The following is a 25,295-nucleotide window of genomic DNA, read 5'->3' as shown; positions in this document are numbered from 1 at the left end:
TAAACTCAGGAAAATACAGTATGCTGTGACAAGTTTGACAAATTGTGTTGTGGATTACCTACAGGTATCAGATTAATGGATGCGCCATCTGCACAGTCTAATAACAGCTGTGATCCATCCATTTTCTACACCGCTTATCCTCACTAGGGTTGCGGGCACGCTGGAGCCTATCCGAGCTAACTGCGGGCAGGAGGCAGGGTCCACCCTGAACTGGCAGATGTGCTAACCAGTCACCCACCATGCCGCCATCTATAATTGTGCCTTTGAGAATCATATGACAGCAAATTATTATGAAGCAGTGTAAAGGCAGAATCTTTCAATCTGGCCACCTCAATATTGGATGTCATTCCAGTTTGTAGGTGTACCTAATGTTATGGCCATTCTGTATAAGTAACTATTTTTATTCTCTAGTGGGCCACCAATGTGGTTGAGTACTTTGAAGGCAGCAAGTTGGACCTTAACAATTCCCTCCAGAACCATTTCAAACTACAATGTTGGGAATTGGAGTCACTCATGGTAGAGTGGTGGACTTGTCTTTCTTCTGTACAGACAACGTGAGTTCCATTCAGACTCAATGACAGTGAGAATATATGTCCGTACCTTTTCTGTACATTTGTGTAATTCAGGTACCCCGATGTTACTAATTCCCTCAGAGGGCCGACTGTGAAACCACAAATGGTTAATCACCTCATTATATTATTACATACGCACAACAAGTGCATGGACAACTAGTTTTGAAATCAGAAATCAAGGATAATAGGATAACTATCGTTCTCCTGACTGTGAAAAGGGGTTTGGTAACAAAAAAAACGTTATTATTTATTACATATGACAATTTGTATTTTGGTACAGATTTGTGCAAGAATCATGGAAGTTGACCCAGATGATTTGCTTTAAAGGGACACATAAATTGTTTTTTTTGGTCTCGAAATGGTTGTCACATCTCTGTCGAGCCAAGTATACATTATTCGTGCACTCACCGTAGTAGTCTCGCCACGCTGCACTACTTGCATATCTGTTGCTGACCAATACTGGCCACTCATGTGCTTGAGAAGTATCTGCACCATTTGCACAATTGACATTGTCCCAGATTGTCACACTACTAGTCACTTTAAACTGCATACATTTCTTGAAGTCTCTGCGCAATTTGCAAAATGGTCACTGCACCAGACTATTGTTCTACTAGTCATTTCAAACTGCTCTAATTGCTAGAGGACTCGCCATCATTTTGCACAATTGTCAAAAAAAAAAAAAAAAACGGATTACCACATTCCTTGTGTGTTTTTACATACTTGGCAAATAAAGATGATTCTGATTCTGATCCTGATGTGGCGGGCCAGATCTGCCCCCCCCCCCCGGGCCTTGAGCTTGACACCTGTGATTTAGAGTCTTCAATGACTTTAACATGCAGGTTTTAGGAATGTAGGAGAAAACTGGAGTACCCGCAGAAAACCTAAGCGAGCACAGGTGGAACATGCAAATTCCACACAAGAAGGCTGCAGCCGAGAATCAAACACTAAACCTCAGAACTGTTAGGCAGACGTGTTAACTACCAGTTCACAGTGCTGCTTGACTCCTTATTTTGGAATCGTTTCCAGATATTTGTCTCTTCATTTGCTTGTTGTGTGTTCAATTGTAAAAGAGACTGTTGTCGTTTTAGAAATGAGACCTGAAGGAAAGCAGAAATGAAAGCTTGCAGAAGTGAGTTACTGTGTTTACAAAGCAAATGTATAATAATAGAAGGGGTGTGGCGATAGTTTGAGATAATTCTCATTGTTCAAAGTAAATGTTTGCCACGTTCGCTCGGGGCTGAGCATCATCCGGTGTGAACGACACAGACTTGTTCAGGTTTGTGTACGGAAGTGGTCTGCAGGTTGTAAGGTCAAAGGGTAAAGGCTATTCCTTTTTTTTCGGTTGAGAACACAGCCATCTTGGATTTAACGAAGTCAAGTGAAATTGATGCGGTGAGGCTATTTTTAATTGTATGTCGCCTTTTTAAAACGACGCGCGGCTCAGCTCGTTCAAATGAATGAGAGAAATTAGCCCTGGTGATTTCCTGTACCTTTTCACGGGGGGGGGGGGGAGACGGTTCCTTTAGCTGCTAGCTTCCTCTGATTGTTGCTGCTGCTGCCTTGCAAACGGAGCGTAAATTGAGCAGAGAAAGAGGCATCTGTCTCCGGGTTTATGCAATCTAGCCTGCTTTTGCGACCGTTAGGAAGTCGAGTCCGTGTGTATTCTAAACACGCGCAAAAGACGCACGGGTATATGTTGTTATTAGCTTAGTGGTTCGTTTGCGAAGCCACATTAGCGAGCTAAGCTAACGCTATATACAAGCACGGAGCTTGCTTCTACCTGCCTACACAAGCTAGTTGGCCAGGTCTTTAGCTAACTAGCCTCTTAGCATCGCAGCCAAGTCCTTACATTGGTACAAAATACATAATATGGTAAACTTTGTAACATGTAGCAAACAATTACGTGTGCACCCCCTCAATATGTATTGTGTCGTAATATCGTAATCATATTTGTAATCGAGGGGGATGTGTAGTTTATATCTGAACTGCTCAATTAATGGGAGCGTTTGGCTGAATATCTGTTATTGCGTGAAATACAAGGAGCAGTGCAAAAGTGGCTTTTAATAGATGGATAGATAGTTTATTTAAGCCCATAGGGAAATTCAGTCGTCCATACAATGGCTCACATGGCTCACAAATACATAAAAAGACATTGCACATCACTTAAAAACAACCCAGGTTAAAAGTAAAAATAAGTTAGAAACTGTTTTTAAAAGTATCCACAATTATTTGCAATGTGTAATCCAGATTGAGTCTACACTCAAATCCTATTGCTGACTTGTGCTCCTAACGCTGGCTAAGTTGTTGTAAAGTCTGATGGGGCAAAGGATCTGAGATGTTTGTTGTTCTTGGTCGTACGCTAACCTTCATAGATACTTAACATCCGTCTTTACTCTCTCTTCAGGTGACAAAAGGCATGTTTGGTTCGAGAAAGAAATTTGCAGAGTTCGTTGAGGTAGTGGACAACGACTTTGCTGATGAAAGCATGTACTACAACCAGCCGTCGATGTTCCCACATCGGTCGGACAAAGACGTGAGCTCTTTTGAGTCCTAACGTGGGCCACCGTTTATCGAAGGGCTTGTGTTCTCACGGCTAATGTTCCCCTCCAGATGCTGTCGTCACCTTCGCCATCCTCGTCGTCGGGGCAGCTGTCACAACTTGGTGCCAGTTTGTACGGTCCACAAAGTGAGTCTGGGAACAGTGACACACAAAAGATATTTAAAATGTTAAAAAAAAACGTATATATTGTGCAGCACTTGTATGTGTATTTTAACACCAACCTGACCATCAGACCGGTATTGAAAGGGCCATTTTGTGAACATTTTGGATGCACCGACTCTTAATTGCATTGCTTGGCTCTATTTACATTTTACCATTGTTATTATTTCCTCTGCAGGTGCACTCGGCTTTTCGGTAAGAGGCATGGGGAACAGTACGCCTCAGTTGAACCGAAATTTAACACAAGGCACCCAGCTACAAAGTCACATCACCCCCACAACTGGTGTCCCCACCATGTCCCTCCATACGCCTCCCTCACCGAGCAGGTGCCAGGCTCACAACACTTTAGTACAGCTGGAATTAAAAATTGACCTAACTTGATTCGAGAAATAAAATAGACCAATAAATGTTTCCCCGTTTCTTTCAATAGGGGGTCTTTACCGATGAACACAAGGAACATGCTGAACCACTCTCAGGTCGGTCAAGGCCTCGGCATGAGCGGCAGGACCAATAGTATGAGCAGCTCGGGCCTCGGCAGCCCCAATCGCAGCTCTCCTAGTATCATCTGTATGCCCAAACAGCAACCAGCACGTCAGGCCTTCACTGTAAACAGGTATGAGCCAGTAGTTTGATGAATACACATGCTCTTGCTTATGCTTGTGTATAATACGTCCCTTTTCGACTTTAAAGACCTCTCTGTCAGAGTCTTTATAATTTTTCCAAGTATGTCTAAACTAGGCTTTACACGATCAGGATTTTTGGGGCTGATCACCGATCAGCGAGTTTAAAAAACCGATACCCCATCACCGATCCGATCACAAGATGGAGGAATGTGTCTATTTAAATGACATTTACTGTATATACTTGTGTACTTAATTGCTCCAAAAAATATATTTACAATAAATAATGTATCTTTGTTCCTCTATTTATGCCAGTGAGGCATAGTGACAGACAGAACAAATGAATGATCTTCTATTAGATGGCAGCAAGTAAATACAGTAATGAACGTATCCACGTTTTGTGACATTTTTGTTTGTTGATGTGCCGTGAGATTTTCCAATTGCAAAATGTGTTCCTTGACTCCATAAAACAAATCACTGCTCTCGTCAGATCGTGTACTCTAATCAGTCAGGTCAAACCAACGTTACATGACAGAAATAATGGGTGCTAACTTACTGTAATTAAATGACTTCACCCACACCAAAACCTTTGAGCATGATTCGACAGAACGGCGGCATGTTTACGTCCAACCGTTTGGGCTACCACTCGCTTGCTATGCTACATAACGTTTTTGTTGCCTGCTTGCGAGCCGTATCGTATCGTATTCAAAGTACGGGAACATACCTCAAGCAAGCCTCGAACGAACGTCCTCTCCCGAGCACCGGTGACCACCAACGCACATTTTCCCCCATTTTGGTCTTATAATATAGTCGGCATGATCCACTCTTTTTTGTCATCGCCACGGTAACGCGTGTATTGACAAGATAAAGCCCAATGATCGTAAAAAAAGTTTTTTTTAAGTGCAATCGTGAAAGAGCAAATTTGTCTTGTAGTCTGATCCAGGCATTACGTGTTGTCTGTCTCGGACGTGTTGCCTGTTCCACACCGCCAGCATGTTTTAAATTTAATTTAATTTAAAAAAAAAAAAAAAAAACTTTATTAGCGGTCAGATATTTCCAATACTACGTCAAAAGACGCGCGACAAGGCTAAAAATAAACCAGCTTTTGGATTCAAATATACTGTGCACGATGGCAACGCGGGGTAAAGGTCTCTTGCGGAGCATTGATCGGATCGGTGAATTATGACATTAAAGCCGATCGGCATAAAATGCTATTTATCGGCCGATACCGATCAGCCCGATAAAATCGGTGTAAAGTCTAGTCTAAACTCTAATTTGTGTTGATTTTCCTGCGTGGTGCAGCATGTCTGGCTTTGGAATGAACCGCAACCAGGCTTTTGGGATGAACAACTCATTATCAAGCAATATCTTCAATGGCACAGGTCAGTATGTTAAACCAACGTTGTCATTTAGAAGTAGAGGTTTTTTCCCCCCCACTCAAACAATATAGCTGCATCCCACCGAACTAGTATATCATGGAAAACGGAGTTTATTTTAGGAGTACAATTCAAAATGTCAAACTCAATGTGTAGATTCACTACGCACAGGGTGAAATTTTGTAATTAGTTTTGATGATTTGCCTTTGCAGGTTAATTGAAGACTCTAAGTTGTCCGTAAGTGTGATTGTGAGTACGAACGGTTGTATGTTTATATGTGCCCTGCGATTGGCTGGCGACCAGTTCAGGGTGTAGCCCGCCTCTCGCCCGAAGATACCTGGCATAGGCTCCAGCACGCCCGCGACCCTAGCGAGGAGAAGCGGTACGGAAAAAGGATGGATGGCTAGCTTCGGGCTAACGAACACCTACATTCAGCATTTCAAAAATTGGAATATAACATGAGACAATAACAAATATTTGTAATATGGAAATTAGGCAGGAATTCTGTGCTTGAGTTTGACTTGTTAAATTGAAATGCGATTTATGAATTTCTGATATTTTGTAAGTTTCTAGTGAATTGAATGAATCGCATGTTCTCCTCCCTTCACCTGCTACAGATGGGAGTGAAAACCTCGCGGGACTGGATCTGTCAGATTTCCCGGCGTTAGCAGACAGGAGTCGGAGAGAAGGGACTGGCAACCCAACGCCAGTGCTTAACCCGTTGGCTGGAAGAGCTCCTTATGGTAGGTTTCAAAAAAAATTTGAAATCACTTATGAATCCAATGGGCAACTTACGTCTTTACCAAGTCTGGAAAAACACGAATAGCATATAATACTGGGCTTTTTGTCTAAAACTGTGCCATTGTTGTGTTCCTGACTAACAAGTTGGAATGGTGACAAAACCATCAACGGAACAGACGCAGGATTTCTCGATCCATAATGAGGACTTCCCTGCGTTGCCCGGCCCAAACTACAAGGATCCGTCGCTGACCAGTGATGATAATAAAACTGTAAGCGCGCCACACCACAGGATACCAGACGATCCTTTTATGATCTTATGCTATTGAATTTTCCGTGCTCTTGATTTGTTCAGAACTTGAACTCCACAAGTAAGAGCACATCCAACGCAGATGGGCCCAAGTTCCCCGGGGACAAGACGGCCTCGGCGCAGAACAACAACCAGAAGAAAGGGATCCAGGTGTTGCCCGACGGTGAGCGCTGTCATTGTATTGCTGCATTTCCATGGAGTGAGCAGTTTAAGGTAGACAAGCTCTCACTGCTTAAGAAAGCTGAGTCAGTGTGCCATAGTGTATAACGAGAAGTTGACTCTCCAAGCCTTGTCATGTCTTGCGGTTGGTTGCAGGTCGGGTGACGAATATTCCCTCAGGCATGGTGACTGACCAATTTGGCATGATTGGCCTTTTGACGTTCATCCGGGCAGCAGAAACCGATCCGGGCATGGTCCACCTAGCGCTCGGAAGCGACCTCACAACACTGGGTCTCAATTTAAATTCACCAGAGTACGATTGTAACCCTAACCCTCAGCGAACAATACGGTAACACGGACCGCATCCCAAAAGTACGACTGACCGCTGCTTCCTCTCTCGATAGAAACCTTTACCCCAAGTTTGCGTCACCGTGGGCTTCAGCACCTTGTCGACCCCAAGATATTGGTAAGACATCAACCTGGATACAAGTTGGTTCTCTCGTAATACTTATTTCACCTGTGTTATTTCATTAGACTTCCATGTTCCATCGGAGTACTTGACCAATATCCACATAAGGGACAAGGTAATTCAACAAAGTACAGTGGAACCTCTAAGATCTAATGCAATTTGTTCCGAGGGGCCCCCCCGATTTTATCGAGTTATTTATTTATTTTCACCCAATTTTACTCATAGAAAATGAATCCATATTGAATACACTTCTTCCAGGGGTCTGACGGTTGCCATCAGAAAAACCTACAGGCAATATTTCAAAGGGAAACTAAACCTGAGAATCTTTAACGCAAGAATATTGCGATATTGATTAATATTGCTCTCGTTACATGCAGCGGCCATCAGAGGACGCGTAGCGGAGAGTAAAAGAATTATGCATCGACGTCTCGATGTGAAAGAGATCCACGGAAAGAAATCCGGATCAGATGTGGATGATGTTTACGATCAAGGTTTATTATGTCAAGTTTTGCAAGTTTTGTACGGAGCTACTTCACATTCTCGCGCCTAGTGAAAAGACCTCAAACAAAAGAAATGCCCACCCGCCACCCCATAAGCGAGTACATGCAATGCTTTAAATGTTAAGTAAACAGCAGCTGATAAATAACGCACATTTCAAATATAACAAAGTTTTGGCATCTCAGGTTTAGTTCTTTGACATTGATTTGTCATTTGATTGTCGAACAAGTGCTAAGTTAACTGCTATTTAAAAGAAAAAGAAAATTTGAATACTCACTCTTAATATGCATGCGCGGCAGACGTGATGTGGTGAACATGCAGAGATTACAGTGTGTGCTTATTATATTATGATTTATAGTTTGTATACTATCACAAATGATTGAAGATGGAACAATTCTGTTCGTTCGTGATTGATATGGACTTGATTGCCAGTTAAGCTGTAAATGATTGTACCGAGCTAAACTGAGGTCGAGCGCCATTTGCCCAGTTCTTGTGCGCATTTGCGTGACTTAAGAGGTATATATATATATATATATATATTTTTTTTTTTAACCATAAATCTACCTGGAATTTCAAATCGTTCGACTCGAGAGGTTCCACTGTAAATGGATGCAGTGTTCAAGTTGTTTTGGAACTGTGCATCTTGGTCCTGTGCTCATCTTTTGTGGCCCTGCTGCCTTGCCTCCAGCTGGCTGCTATTAAATTGTCTCGATACGGTGAAGACTTGTTGTTCTACTTGTACTATATGAACGGTGGAGACTTGCTACAGCTTCTGGCAGCAGTAGAACTGTGAGTAGTGAACATATAGATTTTTCAACCCTTGTCTTATGCTGACGAAGTTACGGGGTTTTAAATCCCTCGTCTCCCTAGCTTTAACCGGGACTGGCGGTACCACAAAGAGGAGCGACTTTGGATCACAAGAGCACCTGGCATGGAGCCGACACTGAAGACCAACGCCTATGAGAGGGGAACCTACTACTTTTTTGACTGTCTTAACTGGAGAAAAGTGGCAAAGGTAAATACCCCGCTGCCGAGTTCTGCTTTATGTGCCTCTCAGAAGAGCTCATTTTTGGTGTCCAAAATTGTCTGCAAATCTAAGGAATTCCATCTGGAGTATGACAAGCTGGAAGAGAGGCCTCACGTGCCAACCACATTCAACTACAACCCAGCCCAGCAGGCCTTCTAAGGCCGACCGACCTGTCCACAAGGCTACAGCTGTTCCTGCACATAATGCTGTTGTCCAGGAGGGCGCTATGGTTCTCACAGCCTGGTTTTTATTCCTCGAGGAGTTGTCTGTTTGACTGCAGGGGGGGGGTGTTTGTCTGACATCAGAACTGCCCTTCCTTCCCAAATGTTCATGCTGCCCAAAACACAAACACTTTTGTTTTTATTCTATTTGTTTCCCCCCGTTTTTTTCTGTCTTGTTTTGAGCAGGGTCTGTGTTATGTTTACGTCTCAGTCTGAATTCTCCCAGGAAGGAGGGCTGACCCTCGTCTGTAACACCAGAAGAAGTGAGGGGGAAGGCAAAGTTCAAATCCTCAGACTCAAAGTGAAAGAAATGCAATGTTTATTGTTGCACTATATTTAGTAATAAAAGAACACAACATTTGTTTGTGCTTTTTATTATGCCACCACTCCCTGCATTTGTTTTGCTTCTATTTTTTCCCATTCTTCTTTTCTTCCACCACCAGCTATTTCCCCTCTCATTTCTCCTGATGTCTCTGAGCTGAGCTTTGAGCTTGTGAAGTGTGGGCTACTTCAGTGTCCACCAGTATGGACAAAATCCTCTTAGAGGCTAAACACCGGCAAACAAAACACTTTCCAGTCTTTGTTACAATTTTCTAAGAATTGTGTACATTTTTTTTTCTTTACATTACATGGATTAGTATATGTAATTTTCAATGTGTATATATGATTGCAATATATATGTGTATACAGTATATATATATATATATGACATCTATTTTGGAAGAAATCATGCCCTGCCTTGTACCTCATTTTTGAGGTAAGCATGGATGCAATATGTGGAAGGAACAGGATATTTGCTGGAGAGCCTGGAACACAGCATTGGGCATCAAAAAATGTTAGGATGTCTCGCAAGCGATTGCCTGATTCTCATCTTAAACAACAAAATCAACATGACAAACACAAAAAAAAAACAACCTAGTTTTCAGTACAAAGGAAAAATAGAAAAGTGAGTCGAAGCTGTTTGGACAGCTGAATTTCATAGAAATTTGTGGAGAAAATCAGTACAGATCTGTCTTGTATTTCTTGAAGCAACTGCTTCATCTTTGTATTAAAGCAGACAAAAGCTTTACTGAATCAGTGTCTCTTGTACTGTGTGGTTTTAAAACTGGCTCCTGCAGTCTTCAACCAAACACAGGAAAAAATGACACACTTTATTTTAGCTTTTAAGAAAAGCCCTAAACCAAGTAAATATATTCTATGACTTGCTCATATTTAGTTTTTTTTTTTTTAGTATCCACAAGATTGACAAACAATTATTTCAAAGTGCAAGTTTTATTAGTTTTCAAATATGTATCCAAGTATGTTAAATTGATGGACTGTCATTTTGTGCAATTACATATAACACTAATAGATAGAAAATTAGGAAATGTGTAAAATGCAATGATGTATCAGTGCTGCAAAAAATAGTCTTGCATTGTGCAAGACATGACAGAATAGTTCTGTGTATTTATTTTCACATTAATCTGGTATTGTATAGTCAGATGCATCTACAATTTAGAAAGGCACATATACATTAAACAATGTGGTAAAAGGACTCCAAAAATTAGCTGTATGCAAATATGGCACACAAACATTCAATACGTTGCTACTGTGCATTCTGAGGCGTTAAAATCCGAGCGAACACCCGACGAGGCCATGAACAATCACAATGCAGCCTTTGACAATAACGTTGCGTAACACAGAAATGATATTTGTATAAAGCACAGCAAAAGAAAAATGAACAGATTGTACTTATTTGAGTTTGTGAAGGCTGTTTGGCAACTTGAAAGCTTTGCGCTATTATATTATTATCTCAACTCAGTAAATGGGAAAACACACCCTGTGATTGGCTGGCAACTAAGTTCAGGGTATACCGCACTGCTCGCACAAAGTCAGCTGATACCTAGTCATGATACACAGTACATAAAATGGATGGATGGAAAAAGACACATTGCACATAATTCCTCAATGAGTACACATTCTTTGATAAAAGCACATACTCTCATTGTATTTGCTATAAAAAAAAAAATCATTCAAATCTTTTCATTCTTCCCTGGTAATGTTGTCCAATTTACAGTCTTTAGAAATGAGCCACATGTTCCACAGAGTGCAGTCTGACATGTTGCATCATCTTCTCTTTCATTGTCCGCTTGCTGCTGAAATCCCAACAGTCACTTTGATCCAGGTTCTGCAGGACTGGGCCCATCGGAACTTCCAGCTTTAGAGGCGTCTTCTATTGGGGAAAGAAGATGAAGCATAAAACTACCAAGACTTCATGATTCATTTATCACAAAGCTATCTTTCCCAGGCACTTGGGCTTTATATACTGTCATTTAGGACTCATTAATAGACCTTTATCTTTCTTTTCCTGAGTTTCCTCAGCTGCTGTCTTGTCTGCTCTGAAGAAAATACGGGCGCTGCTTAAGGAGAAGTGAAGCAGCTCAAACTCCTGCAGATAGAGATCACAGCATGTGCAGAATTAATTGGTCATTATTTTGACCATATCATGACTTTTAGGGCATATTTCCTAGCTCCCAACTGGATAACCCTGAATGCTTAATGGATTTATCCCCTCCCTGCTCAAGAGACCTTTGAAGGAGCAGAAAAACTCATGAGAAGAGGCCAAGTTGCATGGAGCCGGTACCTGAAGGTAGAGATCTAGTCTTTTCTGAGTGAGGTTCATTGTTTGCAGCAACTTTTGATCCTGACTGGCAGAGTGGAGGTGCTGCTCCTTCACCACGGTGTTCATCTCCTTCTTGTACTTATCGCTCACTGAATGGAACCAGTGCAGGGAGTCAAACTCCAGGTATTGGTCCAGCAGCTTCAGAATGTATGCCACACCTGGGGGGAAAGCAGAGGATATGGATCAAGAGTCAAGCAGCCACGCGCGTGTGTCCGGCTTTAGTGGTGTTTTCTTTCAATGAAGGTCACTTGCCCATAGCAAATCCATCATCTGTAAAAGCAGCTCCGGTCTTGTTCTTTTTGTTGAGCTTCTCTTTGCAGCTGATGGAATGTTCAACGAAGTTTACAGTCTAAAGGACAAACGGATTTGCTGGCGTAAAATGTGTCAAATATACTGAAAATGTCATCACACAAGTGACCTTTCATACTGCCTTTTATCCCATGCCATTAAAGCAGTAAATTGAATTCAAATTTGAATTTTGGATGCTTCAATAAGTGTGATGTAACAAAAAAAAAAAGTTCTACTGGCCAGTAGCACTGCGGCAAACTTGAGAAGTGTTGTCTCATGTCATTCTTCTTGCTTTAGTTTAGAGCAGTGCTTCCCAAGTTTACATCAAGTGTGCCGTGGGAAATGATCAAAATTCACTTTCAATTGGTCAGAAATCTATCATTTATTTCATTCAAATTGTTATGACATTGAGATGGGATCATTACGTCAGTATACATAGATATCTTTGTTCGGTGATCTGCGCGATGAGCTCGTCCGTCTCAATTTACTTACTCCACACGAAATGTGGGCCTGTTTCGCTCAATCAAGGTTGGGAAAAACTGGTTTTGAGGTTAAGCATGTGTATGATACAGTCAGTCAGTTGCATGCCAAGCTAACATTAGCATGTTGGTTCATTTTTTTTGGTCACGCCTTTCTTTCCATATATTCCCAAATAGTATCGTCTCAGCCCGGTTGACCATGGACAAGAAATACTCCCCGTTAGTATCCGCTTTTGCCAATGGAGATGAGTCACATGTCACATGGAAAATGGATTGGTACTGACCAGTGGGGGCACAATCATGTAGAAGTTCCTCAGGTGCATATTCTTTGCACGCCGAAACTCGGGTGCAAACACTTCGACCAGCATCTTGAAGTATTCTGTCCCCTCAGCAGAGTTGCTTGTCAGATCTCCCAACACGGAATCCAACACGCTGCGTACGACAAGCAAAGTTCATGTGGTAATGTTTCCATTACATTTGTCTCGATCGGCGTCGCTGTATAGATATTGGACTGTGAAATGTGAAACAAGGAACGGAAAATACAGAATGTCAACATGTTAGAGCAGCTTGTTACCCTGCAGCTCTCCGAGTTTCCTCTGACAGTCCTTCCTCTTTTACCAGCTCCTCAAAATTGACAATATCCTCCAAGTCTGGGACAAACCTTCAAAGAGCCACCATACAAATCAACTGAAATTCATATGCAGCATTAACAAAATGTGTTCATGCAATTGTTTTTATCTTATTATCCATCCATCCATTCTCTATACTGCTCGGAATCCACTTTGACTATTGCCATTGCACAGTTTACCTTATGGCGCTGCTACAGCAGTGGAGTCCTCCAGAGCGGATCATGCGCACATAGCCCATGGCATTACCTGCAAGACAAATGACAAGGTCCCGTTTACAGGATTCTCTGACATGCTTTCAAAGATCCAGTAGAGGGAGCAGTTGTTCTTTCTTTCCATCCATCGGACACACATCGCTTCATGAAGGCTGTTGTTGGTACGCCACATTCACAATTTAGAGACGTCAAACGCGCATGTTTTTGGGGAATGTGGGAGGAAGTCAGAGAACACGCAAATCCCACACCTTAGAAGTGTGATGCAGATGTGCTCACCAATCTGACTGATGAGCTGTCTAAACTGGTCCAGGTAACTCTGTCCGTCAGGAGTGATGCCCAACTTCCTGATGCCACGGTTAAACTTCTCAGCGCGCTCAAAAGGATACTACAACAAAGTCATCGACAGCTTTTGAGAAAAGTAAGAACAAATATACGTCTACTTTGATGGTCAGAAATTCAGGTGGTTTAAAGCCTTGTCCCACCTTTTGGTCAGACTGGTCTTTTGTTTCTCGAAAGAAACGAATGTCCTTGATGAGCCTGGATTTGATGTGTTCGTCGTACATGAACTGACTGAAGATGTAAAACTTCTTGCGCAAGAACTGGTAGGTGAAGTTCACCTGAACAAGAGCCGAACGTGAGCCGATGCAAACAAGGATCAACTGGAAGCGCGTGAACGTGCGTGGAAACTCACCGTGGTGTTCATAATGCCAGTGCCGTGGGTGCGGATGGAGTTGGCGATGTGTCGGATGTTGATGGTGTTCAAGTGCTTGTTGTTACTTGCCTTCTCTATGAAAATCTATCAGAAAATGATCGCTACGGTACATTGGCAATGCAGCAGCAGCAGCATTGGTAGTGTTGCTAGTGTGCAATTCTGACCTGGTTGTTGAGGTTATAGAGGTAGCGTGAGACAAAAACATGGATGTTCCTCATGATCTCCAAGACATCCAAGCCCTAATGAAAACAGGGACTGTTAGAAGAATATACTTCTTTGCACACGTAACATGTATTCTATGTTGATTTTGAATTTAAAATCTGTTGAGGCAAAACGTTAGTGAACAAATGGCACTTCTGTGCGCGCTTGACTCTGAGCATTGCGCGCAAATCACGTGCAAACCAGCAAACCTGCTCCAGAGTTTGGCTCGGCAGGTGTGCTTCTGTCATTGTCAGCCCGTAACGCCGCGTGGCGAGGTTTCTCATCTCGCTGTAGGTGGCCCAGTCGTGAAGAGCCACGGTGGTCAGGTTGTAGAATGTTTTATCCAGATAGTGCGTCACGTAGGCTGAAAGGACACTTGCATTGATTATGAACAACAACAATGTGCTTTGAAATTTGTTTTACAGATGTAATTCTGTGTACAGTATTGATGTTGTCCAATGTTTTGATGGCTATTTTGGATAAACGCATTTGGCCTTCCATAAGGGCAGCATGGTGGGACGAGTGGTGAGCAAGTCTGCCTCACAATTCTGAGGTTCTGGGTTGAATCGCTAATTGCAGCGCACATATAAACAAACAACCATTTGCAGTCACATTCACACCTACAGACAATTGACAGTCTTCAATTAAACTACCGTGCATCTTTTTTGGGATGTGGGAGGCACGGGGGGAACATGCAAGCTCCACACAGGCGAGGCCGGATTTGAACCCTGGTCCTCGGAACTGTGAGGCAGTTGTGCTAACCGGTCGACCGTCGTGCCGCCAATCCCGGGTTTGGTCAATTGTAAATATGATTTGGGAATGCTGTTAAGCGTTTTGACTTTTTCTCAGCACCTTTAATATGAATGAACCGGTTGAAGAATCTGATGGGTTTGAGGTAGAAGAAGTGGGCCAAGTCCTTCATGCCAACTTTGAACGGGTTCCTGTCGTCCAGCTTCAGGTGAGTGTGAACGGAGAGCCGCAAGTCCTTCTCTATCTCCTTACAAAGTTTGTCCAGCAGGTGCTTTCATTCAACACACAGAGCAAAGGACATGATTGTGGTCCTGCGAACGTTGAAGTCATCACACTTCCCACCGCAGCGCGCCTTGACTCACCTCATTGAAAACAACCATGATTTCCTTGTCGTAGTTCTCCAGTAGCTGGTCAGGTGACTCCATGTGCTTGGTTTGCAACATGGAGGGAACGCAGTCCCTCAGGGCGCTAAACATGTACTGTATGGAACAAAATCACGGCGGCGTAGCAAAAGAGGAGGTCACAATTAAAACACATTTACACTGAAATATCTGTTAGCACATGGCAAAAGCAAATCTCCTACAAAAGTATAGTATTAAACCTAACTGTAGAAAGTATTAAACTTTCACACGGTGCGTTACATTTACTGATTCATATATTTGATGGAGGAGAGCAAAGATACTGTGGACAAATCTAGGTAGTCAAAATGAGATCTAATGAAAAATAATAAGCACCTTTTACGAAGAAAATAATACTTTGAATAATAGTTTGAATTGACATTCTAAAAGGTTGTCACTCTCATGCGACTAAATAAGGACCTAATCTATTATACATTTCTCAGTACGACACTGCCGCAAACGAGCGCTTCAAACGTACGCCAAGGAAGAATTTCATTTGAATTGGGCGTCAGGCGGCCGACCGGTTAGCACATCAGGTAATTGTACAAGAAGGACAGTTTAACGATATAATTCTGAAACTGATAAGAAGGTGACGTGAAGAGGCCGTGGTTCTTACATGTATTCGTGCTGCGTCCACCGCGTTTTCATAAACATCATCTAAGTAGATAGGAAACACCGCTCGGTGCCAGTAAAGGAATCTGCAGTCGCACTGAAGTTTGACCCTTAGAAGTCGAGGGAAACAGACAATAAGTACACGTGTCTGACACAAACAAGTTGTCCAGTGTGATACTCAATTCCCCCCACCTCTCACTCAGCTCACTTATCAGGTCCAGCTTCTTCAACACAAGCTGCAGTGGGAGTAACTCCTCATCTTTGAAGGTTTTCTACAGGCACGTAAAACAGGAACGTTCTGATATTTAACACATTGTCATTTGCTACGCCAATGCTGATTTGGTATTTTTCACTGTGGTTGAAAATTGTATAATGTCAAGTGAGCAACATTTATCACATAGTCTGGCGCTGTACAATGTTCGTTACGATGCAAGATGCTGCACGATGTTGATTAAGGTGACAAAGTAAAAGTATAAGCTATAGGTTCTTCGTATACCATTGGACGTGTTTTTTTGTTAAGAAAGTGTAGCAGACAGAGTACCTCATGGATTAATTGCTTGACAAAGCAGGTGCTCCCCATTGATGTCAGGACTGCTGGAGTGTGAAAATCTAAAAGATAAAATAACTCCAAAGCACGAGTGTTCTCTCTCTTTGATACGATCTCCGTTCCAGACATGGCTGCATCCCGTGAGGTGTGATTGCTTTTGCTTTACTTATTATCTTGATTTATTTGGTATATTTCCGGACCAGGGGAGATATGGCATTTGAAATCTCCTCTTTGCAAGACGGCTATAGACTATGCATCTTTTTTGTGATCTATTTGCAAAGATGATAAACGGTGCAAGCTCTTGTCTCTAAAATATTATTTCCAGTACCCTCTGTGTTGGATAGTTTGGGTTCATCTATTTGCACTGCATTCCCTTTGCCTTAAACTACTTCTGTATTTCATATTCTTCACATAGTCTGTGTAACCTGTAGGTCCTCAGAAAACTAATTAGAATTTATGAAGGTAAAGTCAAACGACTACGTATTTGTCTTCACAAGGATGGCTCTGCCAGAAACTAGATGAGAAGGCCTTGAGGAAGAAACACACAAAAATGATTTGAAGTGGAGAAGAAAGAATCCATGTTTTTCAGACGGCATTGGTATCTGCTTGATCTTCTGTACTGTTGATTGGACCTCTTTGAATTGGTAAGAAAGTGCACAAAAGATTGTTTTGTGTCAAGGATTATTATTTTTTTTTTTTATCTCAGAAAAAGATCCATTATTATTTTCAATTATGACGCACACGAGAGACTCCAAATTCAAATCCGTTGAATTCAGTAGAACAAGCAAAAATGTTGGGATCACAGTGACCTGAATGGTGCGCACTTACCAGCTGAGTGCCAACACAGAGAGCCAAAGACACCACAAGGCGCCTCTCCTTTATGCTGGGTCCGCTGAGGACATTTTCGGCCAGCACCAAGGATGACAGCACATCCAGACGCTGCTCGCTGTACTTCTTGTCAGATATCGCTCTTTTCTGGGGACAAACAAATCAAAACAGGAAAGCATAAATCAAAAATAGCGGTGAGCTTCTGTACCCCAAAACCTACTCTCTGATAACAACTTTATGCTTGCTTATCTACTAATGAGAGCCAAAGTATCAGACGCTGCTCATTAAAATTTGGGAGCTCAAACCGCTGTCTTGCCAGAGGTCACATGGGACAGACCGCAACGTACCAAAAGCAACCTCAGTATAGCAAACCTGAATAGGGTTCAGTTCCGCAAGTACCAAAGGATTAGTCAGGGCATGTGTTTTGCTTTTTCTTTGCCTCCCCCCCCCCACTTATTCCAACAAAGGGATCTTAACACAGGGTGTTAAGAAAAACAAAAGAAGAACACAGATCCAAAGATATGTCATAAAAGCTGATGGTATTTGTGTTTGGTGATGTGTCCATGCGACAGATACACAGTGTATTGCATTTACTTTGTCCTCCATAAATTCAAATTGGTTTTTTTGTTGTATTTTGTCTTTACGGCGTGCTCAAACCGCACTTGCATGCGGCCCTAAAAAAAAATGCTTGATTTCAACAAGTCCAGAAAAGGTTAAAGTGTACTAGAATGGGGTATTCTAACAAACGTATGTCAGTATGTCATGTTATTAAGACACCTGGCAACTGTTTTAAATTGGGGGAAAAAAGTCACATTAGGATTTTTGTTTTGTTTTAGACGTTTCATATTGTAATAACAGTGGTTAATACCGCTTAGAATATTAAAATGACACCAGTGTTTGAGATGGAATTGCATTTTTCCTTTAGGTATTGAAAACAGCCTGAAGTGATGTAATACTATACCACTCCAGTCTACAACCACAATACAGTAATAAACATACGCAGAGCAGTGACTGGGTGGTGGATGCAGGGCAGCTTTCACAACCAAAGAAATGTAATGTGACTAATAGCTTGTGTGTTACCTTGGCGACACAGATGGCGTTGAGGGCCTGTGACTGCAACTGCTGAGTGATGTGAGAGACGGAATCTGCTACGACCATGGACCGTCTGTGAAACGTGTGCTCCACAGCCTTGGGGGGGGACAGTCACATGACGCGACATCAGTACCTCTGCCCACTCCTGACAGCCTCGGTCATAACGGACACGTTAGCACACCTTTAACAATTCCACCAGTCGACACAGAGCTTTGACAGAGGTCTTGGTCATTGGACGCTGCATGGACATGTACATGTTCATGGTGGTCTTGATAATGGTACTGATGCTATATGCATACAGGATGCCCTTTGTGGGAGAGAACACCAAAAGTAAACTTTGTCGTCCCCCCCAAAAAAAAAACATGTCTTATGGTTCTAGAAAGTCATCTAGATTTTGTAAGGGTTAGGGCTAGATTTTCAAGATGAACTGTAGTTTATTCGTATGTTCATTGACACAACATAAGAGTAAAGTGCTAAACAGTTGAAAAGATGATGTATTGAGCTTAGGTTTGTGAAGGACAACAACGTCTTACCTGAACAAATACATTACATCTGCTGTTAAGGTCTTCAGCCATCCTGTCACTCTTATGCTCCTTGCATAGAATGGACTCCATCTTCATCATCCACGACGTTACAAACACATAGTACGACTGAACATCCCTGAAGACAAGCCCATGTCACATTTTCAACACTGGAATTCCTGCTGACATAAAAAAAACAAAAACAAAACAGAAAAACCCAGCAACTAATGACTTACTTAGCGAGTGTCTGAGCCCTTTGCTGCAGGAAGGTGTCTCGATGTGCTCGCGTGGCTTGAACACTCTTCTTGTCAATCAGTTTGGCTGCAGCAGGAACCTTGGCAAGCAGGAACGTGTCAGGGAACCAGATGATGTTAGCAGTCAGAGTGATAGCTGGGACCTGAAGGAAAGGTGACAAACAGCAAATCTTTAGCAAGACGGGTCAAGAAAAGGACTAGTGATCAATATACTTATTTGAATACCTTTTTACAGACATCGAGGAGTGCTTTGTAGAGCTTTTTGTCCACACTTCTAAAGATGTGAAAGTGGAGCACAAAAAGAGCACAAACTCCAGCATATTTATCTCTCTGATCGATCTCTGACGGTTCCCCTGTAAACCAAACGGAGATCAATCACTAATACTGAGGTTTGAGCAACGTAAGGTAAACAAGAATGAAAACTGACCAATCTTGGATTCCGCATTGGAGAAAATGCTCCGTATATTGAAGGCAAACTCATCAGCAAAGGTGTTGTTTTTGGCAATAGACACTCCCTCGCCAGGAGTGTCAAATCTTTGGTCCACACATGCCTGTTTTATTCAACAAGACCGACAGCATGGATTGTTTGGGTTATTGATTATGCTCAGAGGACATCAAAATCACTTTATGCAGGCTGTGGGTCCGAACTGCTGTCGGCTTTTTCCGTGTGGAGTTTGCATCCTCTTGTGGTTGTGTGTGTTCTCTCCAGCACCTTCGGCTCCTTTCACAGTATCAAAGCATGTACACTATGTGAATGGGAATTAGGGCTGCACGAGGATCGCCATTGCGATGTACGCGTGTGCAATAGTCACATCGCAGGGTATGCTGCGATGTTGGTGTTCTGTTATCTATAGTGAATCAACTATAAAATTCAAAGTGACCAGCAGAGGGACCTGCTTGTACATGCTAATAGAAAGAATGTACGCTTGCTACATTTCCAATTTCGGTCTTCAGAATGAAACTAAGCAGGCCACGCAACAGCTACGAGTGCACGAGGTACGTTCGGGGACACTGCGTAAATGGGAGTTAATGTGTTCTTTTGTAATACAGCACATCATTTGTAAAAATGGATTACTAGGAACATTTGGATTTGTATCAGAATGCTTTAGTTAAAACAATGTACAATTGCACTGATAATATGGAATTTAATTTGTTTTGTATTATAAGAGTAGATACATTATTTTGTTAATATAGTCTGCCAGAGCTGCGAGGAATGCAAAGTTATCAATGTCCTTTCACCATCATTCCTGTCATACTGTGTTGAGTGTTTGTGTTTGCATATCAACGACAAACGTCTTCTTGTTGTTTTAATTCCCCATTTTAAAAAACACAATTCGAGCAACGAGTTTTTCCTCATGTTTTTGAGATCGGCGGGTGAAAGCTGCAGCTGGCTACTCGCGTGGACTGAACGGGTGGCAACGATGGCAAAATGAAATGCCAGTATTTTCAGGGTAATAGCCCGTGAGCAACATATTGAAAGAAAAAGAACTATGAACTGGTTAATTTTTGGAAAATTTGGAATTATGAACTGAACGAGATCCTTTTTGGAATGATAAACTGAACTTTGAACTAGTTTGCGTAGAAAATGTACTTTCCCAACACTGATCCTGTAGTATTTCACATCGCAATATATATACACCGCAGGTTATAAAAAAAAAAATAATAATAATAAAAAATGGCTCTCTTATTTTTTTTTTCTTCCTAATATCACGCAGCCCTAATGTGAACTACTGCTACATTTTGAATGCGTAAGCCATGCGATTAACTGGCAGCTATGTCGTGCCTCTCGCTTGAAATCAGCTGGAATAAGCTCCAGCTTCCCATGATGCGGAACAGAATGGATAAGGACAAGCAGCAGAGAGGGATCCTGAAGGTGTGCCTAATAGGTCATTTCCTATATGCCCTTGCTTGTAGAACAACGTGACTCAGAATAGCCGGTCAGCAGCATTACAAGTTTGCTTGGAGTCTCGACGGGATGGTTTTTGGTATGATCGATATTTAAATGATATGGTATGACTTGTGAGTGAGTCACCTGCAGTATCGTGCCCTCAAGCAGCTGTCCCTCAAGTTTGAGCAAGAGTTTCTCGAATGGTTTTAGTTTTTCTTCGGCAATTGAAAATTTCCCAGGATTGTGGTGCACAGACTTCAATAACCTGGAACCGAAGCATGAAAGTAGCAGAACATATATGATTGATTATTACAGATTAGAGAATAATAATGAGAGACAATGTCAGGATGAAATTTAAAGCGAGAAATGTGCGCCAAAATATTAAGAATGAAACGTTCACTTTGTTCTATACCAGGAGTGTCAAACTCCAATTCAAAGTAGGGCAAAAATAAAAATTAGGACAAAGGACAAAAGTTTATCATATGAAAACAAAGTTTTGCTTAAACACTGACTCTGAAATAAGCACACTTTAATATTCTCAAATGTCCTAAAATGAAAATCCAACCTTTAAACTATTAAGAGTCCCTACCTTGGAGTATAAAAATACAACGTATATGTTCAAAACATGAAAATACTGGAGCTCACCTTTTATACATCTTCCAGTGATCTTTGAGCGTGCCATGATTTTCCATGATTTCATCAAGCGTGAGCAGAACTACTAACAACTCACCAAGGTGTTCATACACTACCTGCAGAGGGAAAGGTAACTTAGAAACATTAACCCATAAATAACACCGCTGATACGTGAAGGCCTACCTGGAAATGGACACCTGATGAATCAATAATTTTTGTAGCAGCCCTAAAGAATAATGGCATTGGTCAGTTGTTTACTGGTGGTCGAGGTTTTACCAAAGACCTGGATAATGGATACCAAACGCCTTTCCTGCTCAAGTATGACTTTATCAATCGATTGCTTACTTTTACAGTTATCATTCAGTGCAGCATAGAAAATTAGTGGGCAATGCATAGGTAAACATTTTAATCCATTCCTTTTCTCCAAAAGCTTGCTTCCGTTTATGAATCTTACTTGTTGCTGTTGTAGAGCGCCCCTAGCTGATGAACAATGTTGACAACCACTTCATAGCATCTTGACACAAAACAGGACAGTTCCTGATAGAAAATGATGAGCCATTTTTTTTTTTTTTTTTACTGCCAGTAACACTTATTTTTTTATTACGTACATACATTCCTTTTATTCGCTACCTGTAGAAAGGAGATGAATCTGCCAATTTGAATTTGGCACTCCCCTTCAACAACACCACAGTCCGATACTGTAAAAAGGGCACACATGGGTCTCATTAATCTATCCGGAAACAATATGAAATGTTAAATTGGAAATTCTAAAAGCTAAAAGGAATGACTGGCAGATTACCTCCCTCTCCGTAGTATAATAGACCATTGTAGAACTTGTTTTCTGCCTGTGAGGGAACAAGACCATTACCGTAATTCTAATATTAACATGTACAGTATACTATTAATAGCACAATAAAAGAAAAAAATAATAACCAAAAAATAAAATAAAAATAAATTTAAAAAAATCACTAATGCGGGAAGATACTGGAGCAGCCACAGAATAAATGCATATAGAAAGGGTGAAGTTACATGCATACCTCATACTTAAGTTCCTTCACTTCGCTACAAAGTGCAGCATACACTGTGATGACTTTGTTCAGAACCTGCAAGTCAACATTCATTTCATTAGAAGGTCAAACAGCTGAACTGTTGTTCTTGGTGTTACCTTATTGTCCGTTTTAATCAACTCCAGCAAGGAAGACTGTTCATGTGGGAGGAGCTGAAAGAGAAAGTATTGGTGAAAAAAAGAAGCAACTGATTAATTTGTGACAGTCATCATTTGGTCAAACACATACTCTGATATTGGTCTCTAAAACCTGTAAAGTTGCAAGGTTTGATTTTGTTCAGTGAAAGCATCAATAAACCGATTTTCTATTCTGCTTGACCTTAGTTAGGATTGCAGGAAACTGGAGCCTATCCCAGCTGGCTTCAGGCGAGAGGTGGGGTACACCCTGGACTGGTCGCCAGCCAATCACAGAGACAAATGACCAATCACACTCGCATTCAGACCAATGGACAATTTAGAGTGTTTAACCTGGAATGCATTTTTTTGAAATGTGGGAGGAAGCCAAAGTGCTTGGAGAAAACCCATGCATGCACGGACGGGAAGAACATGCAAACTCCACTCGGCCGGTCACTATCAATTTTTTTTAGATGTGATTATTGAATAGATTACCGGGGGTGTCAAACTCATTTTTTGCCACACGCCAAATTGTAGTTAGGGTCTCCCTCAGAGGGCTGCTATGTCTGTGAAACCAAATAAATGTTTTAAGTGGGGCATTATATCATTATATATATATATCAGAATCAGAATCATCTTTATTTGTCATTTACCATACAAATGAGGACAAACTAATTTACTGCGTAATGGTCTGCTGTAAAAAAAATAAAAATAAAAACAAATAAAATATATATTTTTTTTAAATCAGGATGAAAGCAAAATTTTCCACTGGAAAAGATTTGATGATATGTATACTGGTGGAATGGAGTAAGATCTGTGATCCTGATTTTTTTTGAGCTGCCGGTCTGACGGCCAGGAAGCTTCACATCATTCATTTTGAGTTTTCATTTCAAGTATGACAAGTAGCTCTATTTGACTAAAGTTGGCTTCTGCCTTTCTGTGCGACTTTGTGCTTCGTTTAAAGTTCTAAACAGATTGACGCTGATGGTAGTTTTCCTTACTTTGAGGGCGATGGGGTCCAGACTGAAGTCCCAAACGTCTCCAATGGCGTCATCGAGAGCCTCCTCAATGCCCCTCAGTTGAGTTGTGTATTCCTCCAGAAACTTGGCGTAGTTCTTGAGTTGAACGTCTGTGTGTATTTCTGTTGGGTGGGAGGTTTCATCAAGTAGTAGTAGTTAAGTAGTCATTTCATTTTTATTATTATTTTTTTTTTTCCCCCCCATTTTAATTTCTTAGCAGTACTTTCATCAAGTACTCCTAAGGTCGATGTTACGAAAGTACAGTATTATTTCAAGGTGCTAAAAACTCTTTGAACGAATACCATGACACTGAGTATTTTGATCGGCGTCAGAGTAGAATCTTCCAAACAGACCTTGTATAGGACCTCATTAAATGATGCAAGTATACCATATGTTTTGACCATTGAGTGGATATAGTCGTATTATATTATACTACTACGGCTTTTTATGCATTATATACATATATACATACTAGAATGTAATATATAATACCGTAGTATTTTCCTTTCCTCCGGCATTGAACAATCTGTCAGCTGTAATGTTATGTGACGGATTGAGCGTTAGCTTACTTGGGATCACGGTCAGTGATTGGTGAACGTTAAACGCAAGCAATGCTAACAGTAAATTATAGCAACACTGGTTTCAGTTTGGTGAATTGTTCGCACAAAACTGTATTTCCAAAATCGGGAGAAACGAGGCTTTGGGGGCTAACTAAGTTGCTAACTGCTGTAGGCTGATGCAGTCACTTTTTTTTTTTTTTAAATCACTCGACCGGATTGCAGTAACTTACTCTGCGAGCCGTCGTCAAAACGGTCAAATTCCCAGTCAGGTGCGATCGTTTCCACCGCCATTCCGCTCGAAAACATCAGATCCAAATACTGTTTTGAAAATGTAGAGCTTCAGGAACCCATGATGGGTCTTATGATTTCGCAAAAAAAAAAAAAAAAAAAGGCGCAACCATTCATGGGAAATGAAGTCCGGAAGTGGGCAGCGTTTCCCATCAAACACAATGCATGTACGTTGAAAATACATTCTAACTTTATAATTTGTCAAGCAATTTTCACGAGGTTTACTTTTTTGTTGTTGTAATTGTCAAAGCATGTGCTATTAATACAGATTAATGACATTAATAAGAAAGAGAGCCAGAAATATTCTTACCTTTGAAAGGGACCCTAGTTTGTGTGGCTGGTTTGCACATCTGCCTCACAGTGCTGAGGTTGCGGGTTCAAATCCGATCTCGCCTGTGTGGACTTTGCATGTTCTCCCCATGCCTGCGTGTGTTTTCTCCCGGTACTCCGGTTTTCCTCCCACATCCCAAAAACATGCATGCTAGGTTAATTGAAGACTCTAAATCTTTGCCCGAAATTGCCCGTAGGTGTGAATGTTGTTTGTTTCAAGGTGCAATGTGTTTCAATGGCTGGCGGTTCAGGGCGTACCCCTCCCCTTGCCCAGAATCAGATGGGATAGGCTCCAGCACGCCCGCGACCTTTGAGGGTACGGAAAAAGGATGGATGGATAGTGATTGTAGGCGTTTGTGCAACCGTATGCGGTAGTACAATATGTATGAGGCCTGCATCCTCTATTGTTCATCAACGTAGATTACAAGAGATAAGCAGAGCTAGTTTATTTGTATACAATAAGTAAATGAGATTAATGCAATTTTATTCGTTATTGATAAATG

At 41.5% G+C, this 25,295-nt stretch overlaps 2 protein-coding genes across 6 annotated transcripts; one reads left to right on the top strand and one right to left on the bottom strand.

Annotated features, from left to right (window-relative positions):
* Positions 1-1,829: 1,829 nt before the first annotated feature.
* cnot2 (CCR4-NOT transcription complex, subunit 2) lies at positions 1,830-9,070 on the top strand. Its single transcript, XM_061772451.1, has 15 exons — positions 1,830-1,964; positions 2,977-3,105; positions 3,183-3,258; positions 3,470-3,617; positions 3,722-3,904; positions 5,214-5,293; positions 5,905-6,030; positions 6,173-6,297; positions 6,381-6,498; positions 6,651-6,807; positions 6,899-6,960; positions 7,029-7,078; positions 8,150-8,250; positions 8,332-8,476; positions 8,561-9,070. The coding sequence occupies exons 2-15, from the start codon at positions 2,989-2,991 to the stop codon at positions 8,645-8,647; spliced, it is 1,575 nt and encodes a 524-aa protein (XP_061628435.1). The 5' UTR covers positions 1,830-1,964; positions 2,977-2,988; the 3' UTR covers positions 8,648-9,070.
* A 597-nt stretch (positions 9,071-9,667) lies between these two features.
* Positions 9,668-24,925, bottom strand: washc4 (WASH complex subunit 4). 5 transcript variants are annotated; one of them, XM_061772435.1, is made up of 33 exons: positions 24,773-24,925; positions 23,597-23,736; positions 22,581-22,634; positions 22,453-22,518; positions 22,215-22,260; positions 22,028-22,113; positions 21,870-21,952; positions 21,599-21,641; positions 21,428-21,531; positions 20,927-21,047; positions 19,322-19,445; positions 19,120-19,247; positions 18,877-19,037; positions 18,653-18,779; positions 18,301-18,426; positions 18,108-18,215; positions 17,028-17,174; positions 15,845-15,924; positions 15,657-15,762; positions 15,005-15,121; positions 14,745-14,913; positions 14,102-14,256; positions 13,856-13,930; positions 13,671-13,775; positions 13,462-13,596; positions 13,256-13,364; positions 12,947-13,013; positions 12,713-12,799; positions 12,423-12,570; positions 11,624-11,720; positions 11,333-11,529; positions 11,041-11,137; positions 9,668-10,921 (listed from the first exon to the last, which is right to left on the bottom strand). In XM_061772435.1, the coding sequence occupies exons 1-33, from the start codon at positions 24,810-24,812 to the stop codon at positions 10,860-10,862; spliced, it is 3,510 nt and encodes a 1,169-aa protein (XP_061628419.1). In that variant the 5' UTR covers positions 24,813-24,925; the 3' UTR covers positions 9,668-10,859. The 5 variants fall into 5 exon arrangements, with proteins under 5 accessions (XP_061628419.1, XP_061628416.1, XP_061628417.1 ...); XM_061772432.1 differs by lacking the exon at positions 24,773-24,925 and adding an exon at positions 24,405-24,560; XM_061772433.1 differs by lacking the exon at positions 24,773-24,925 and adding an exon at positions 24,405-24,560 and having other exon boundaries at positions 9,668-10,918.
* Positions 24,926-25,295: the final 370 nt, after the last annotated feature.

This window comes from Phyllopteryx taeniolatus, chromosome 5 (genome assembly GCF_024500385.1).
Source record: "Phyllopteryx taeniolatus isolate TA_2022b chromosome 5, UOR_Ptae_1.2, whole genome shotgun sequence".
In the NCBI taxonomy this organism is placed as follows: Eukaryota; Metazoa; Chordata; class Actinopteri; order Syngnathiformes; family Syngnathidae; genus Phyllopteryx; species Phyllopteryx taeniolatus.
Note: the sequence above shows the minus strand (reverse complement) of the source record. Positions and strands in the feature narration are given on the sequence as shown.

Bases quoted from the DNA above. Each gene is read 5' to 3' on its own strand.
- washc4 (XM_061772432.1), bottom strand. From the start codon at position 24,480: ATGTTTTCGAGCGGAATGGCGGTGGAAACGATCGCACCTGACTGGGAA. The intron at 19,446-20,926 runs GTGACTCACTCA...TGAATAAAACAG, and splicing joins TTGAGGGCACGATACTGCAG to GCATGTGTGGACCAAAGATT. The intron at 11,530-11,623 runs GCAAGTGACCTT...CTTTCCCCCCAG, and splicing joins AGATGATGGATTTGCTATGG to GTGTGGCATACATTCTGAAG.
- cnot2 (XM_061772451.1), top strand. From the start codon at position 2,989: ATGTTTGGTTCGAGAAAGAAATTTGCAGAGTTCGTTGAGGTAGTGGAC. The intron at 5,294-5,904 runs GTCAGTATGTTA...CACCTGCTACAG, and splicing joins CAATATCTTCAATGGCACAG to ATGGGAGTGAAAACCTCGCG. The intron at 7,079-8,149 runs GTAATTCAACAA...CCTTGCCTCCAG, and splicing joins ATATCCACATAAGGGACAAG to CTGGCTGCTATTAAATTGTC.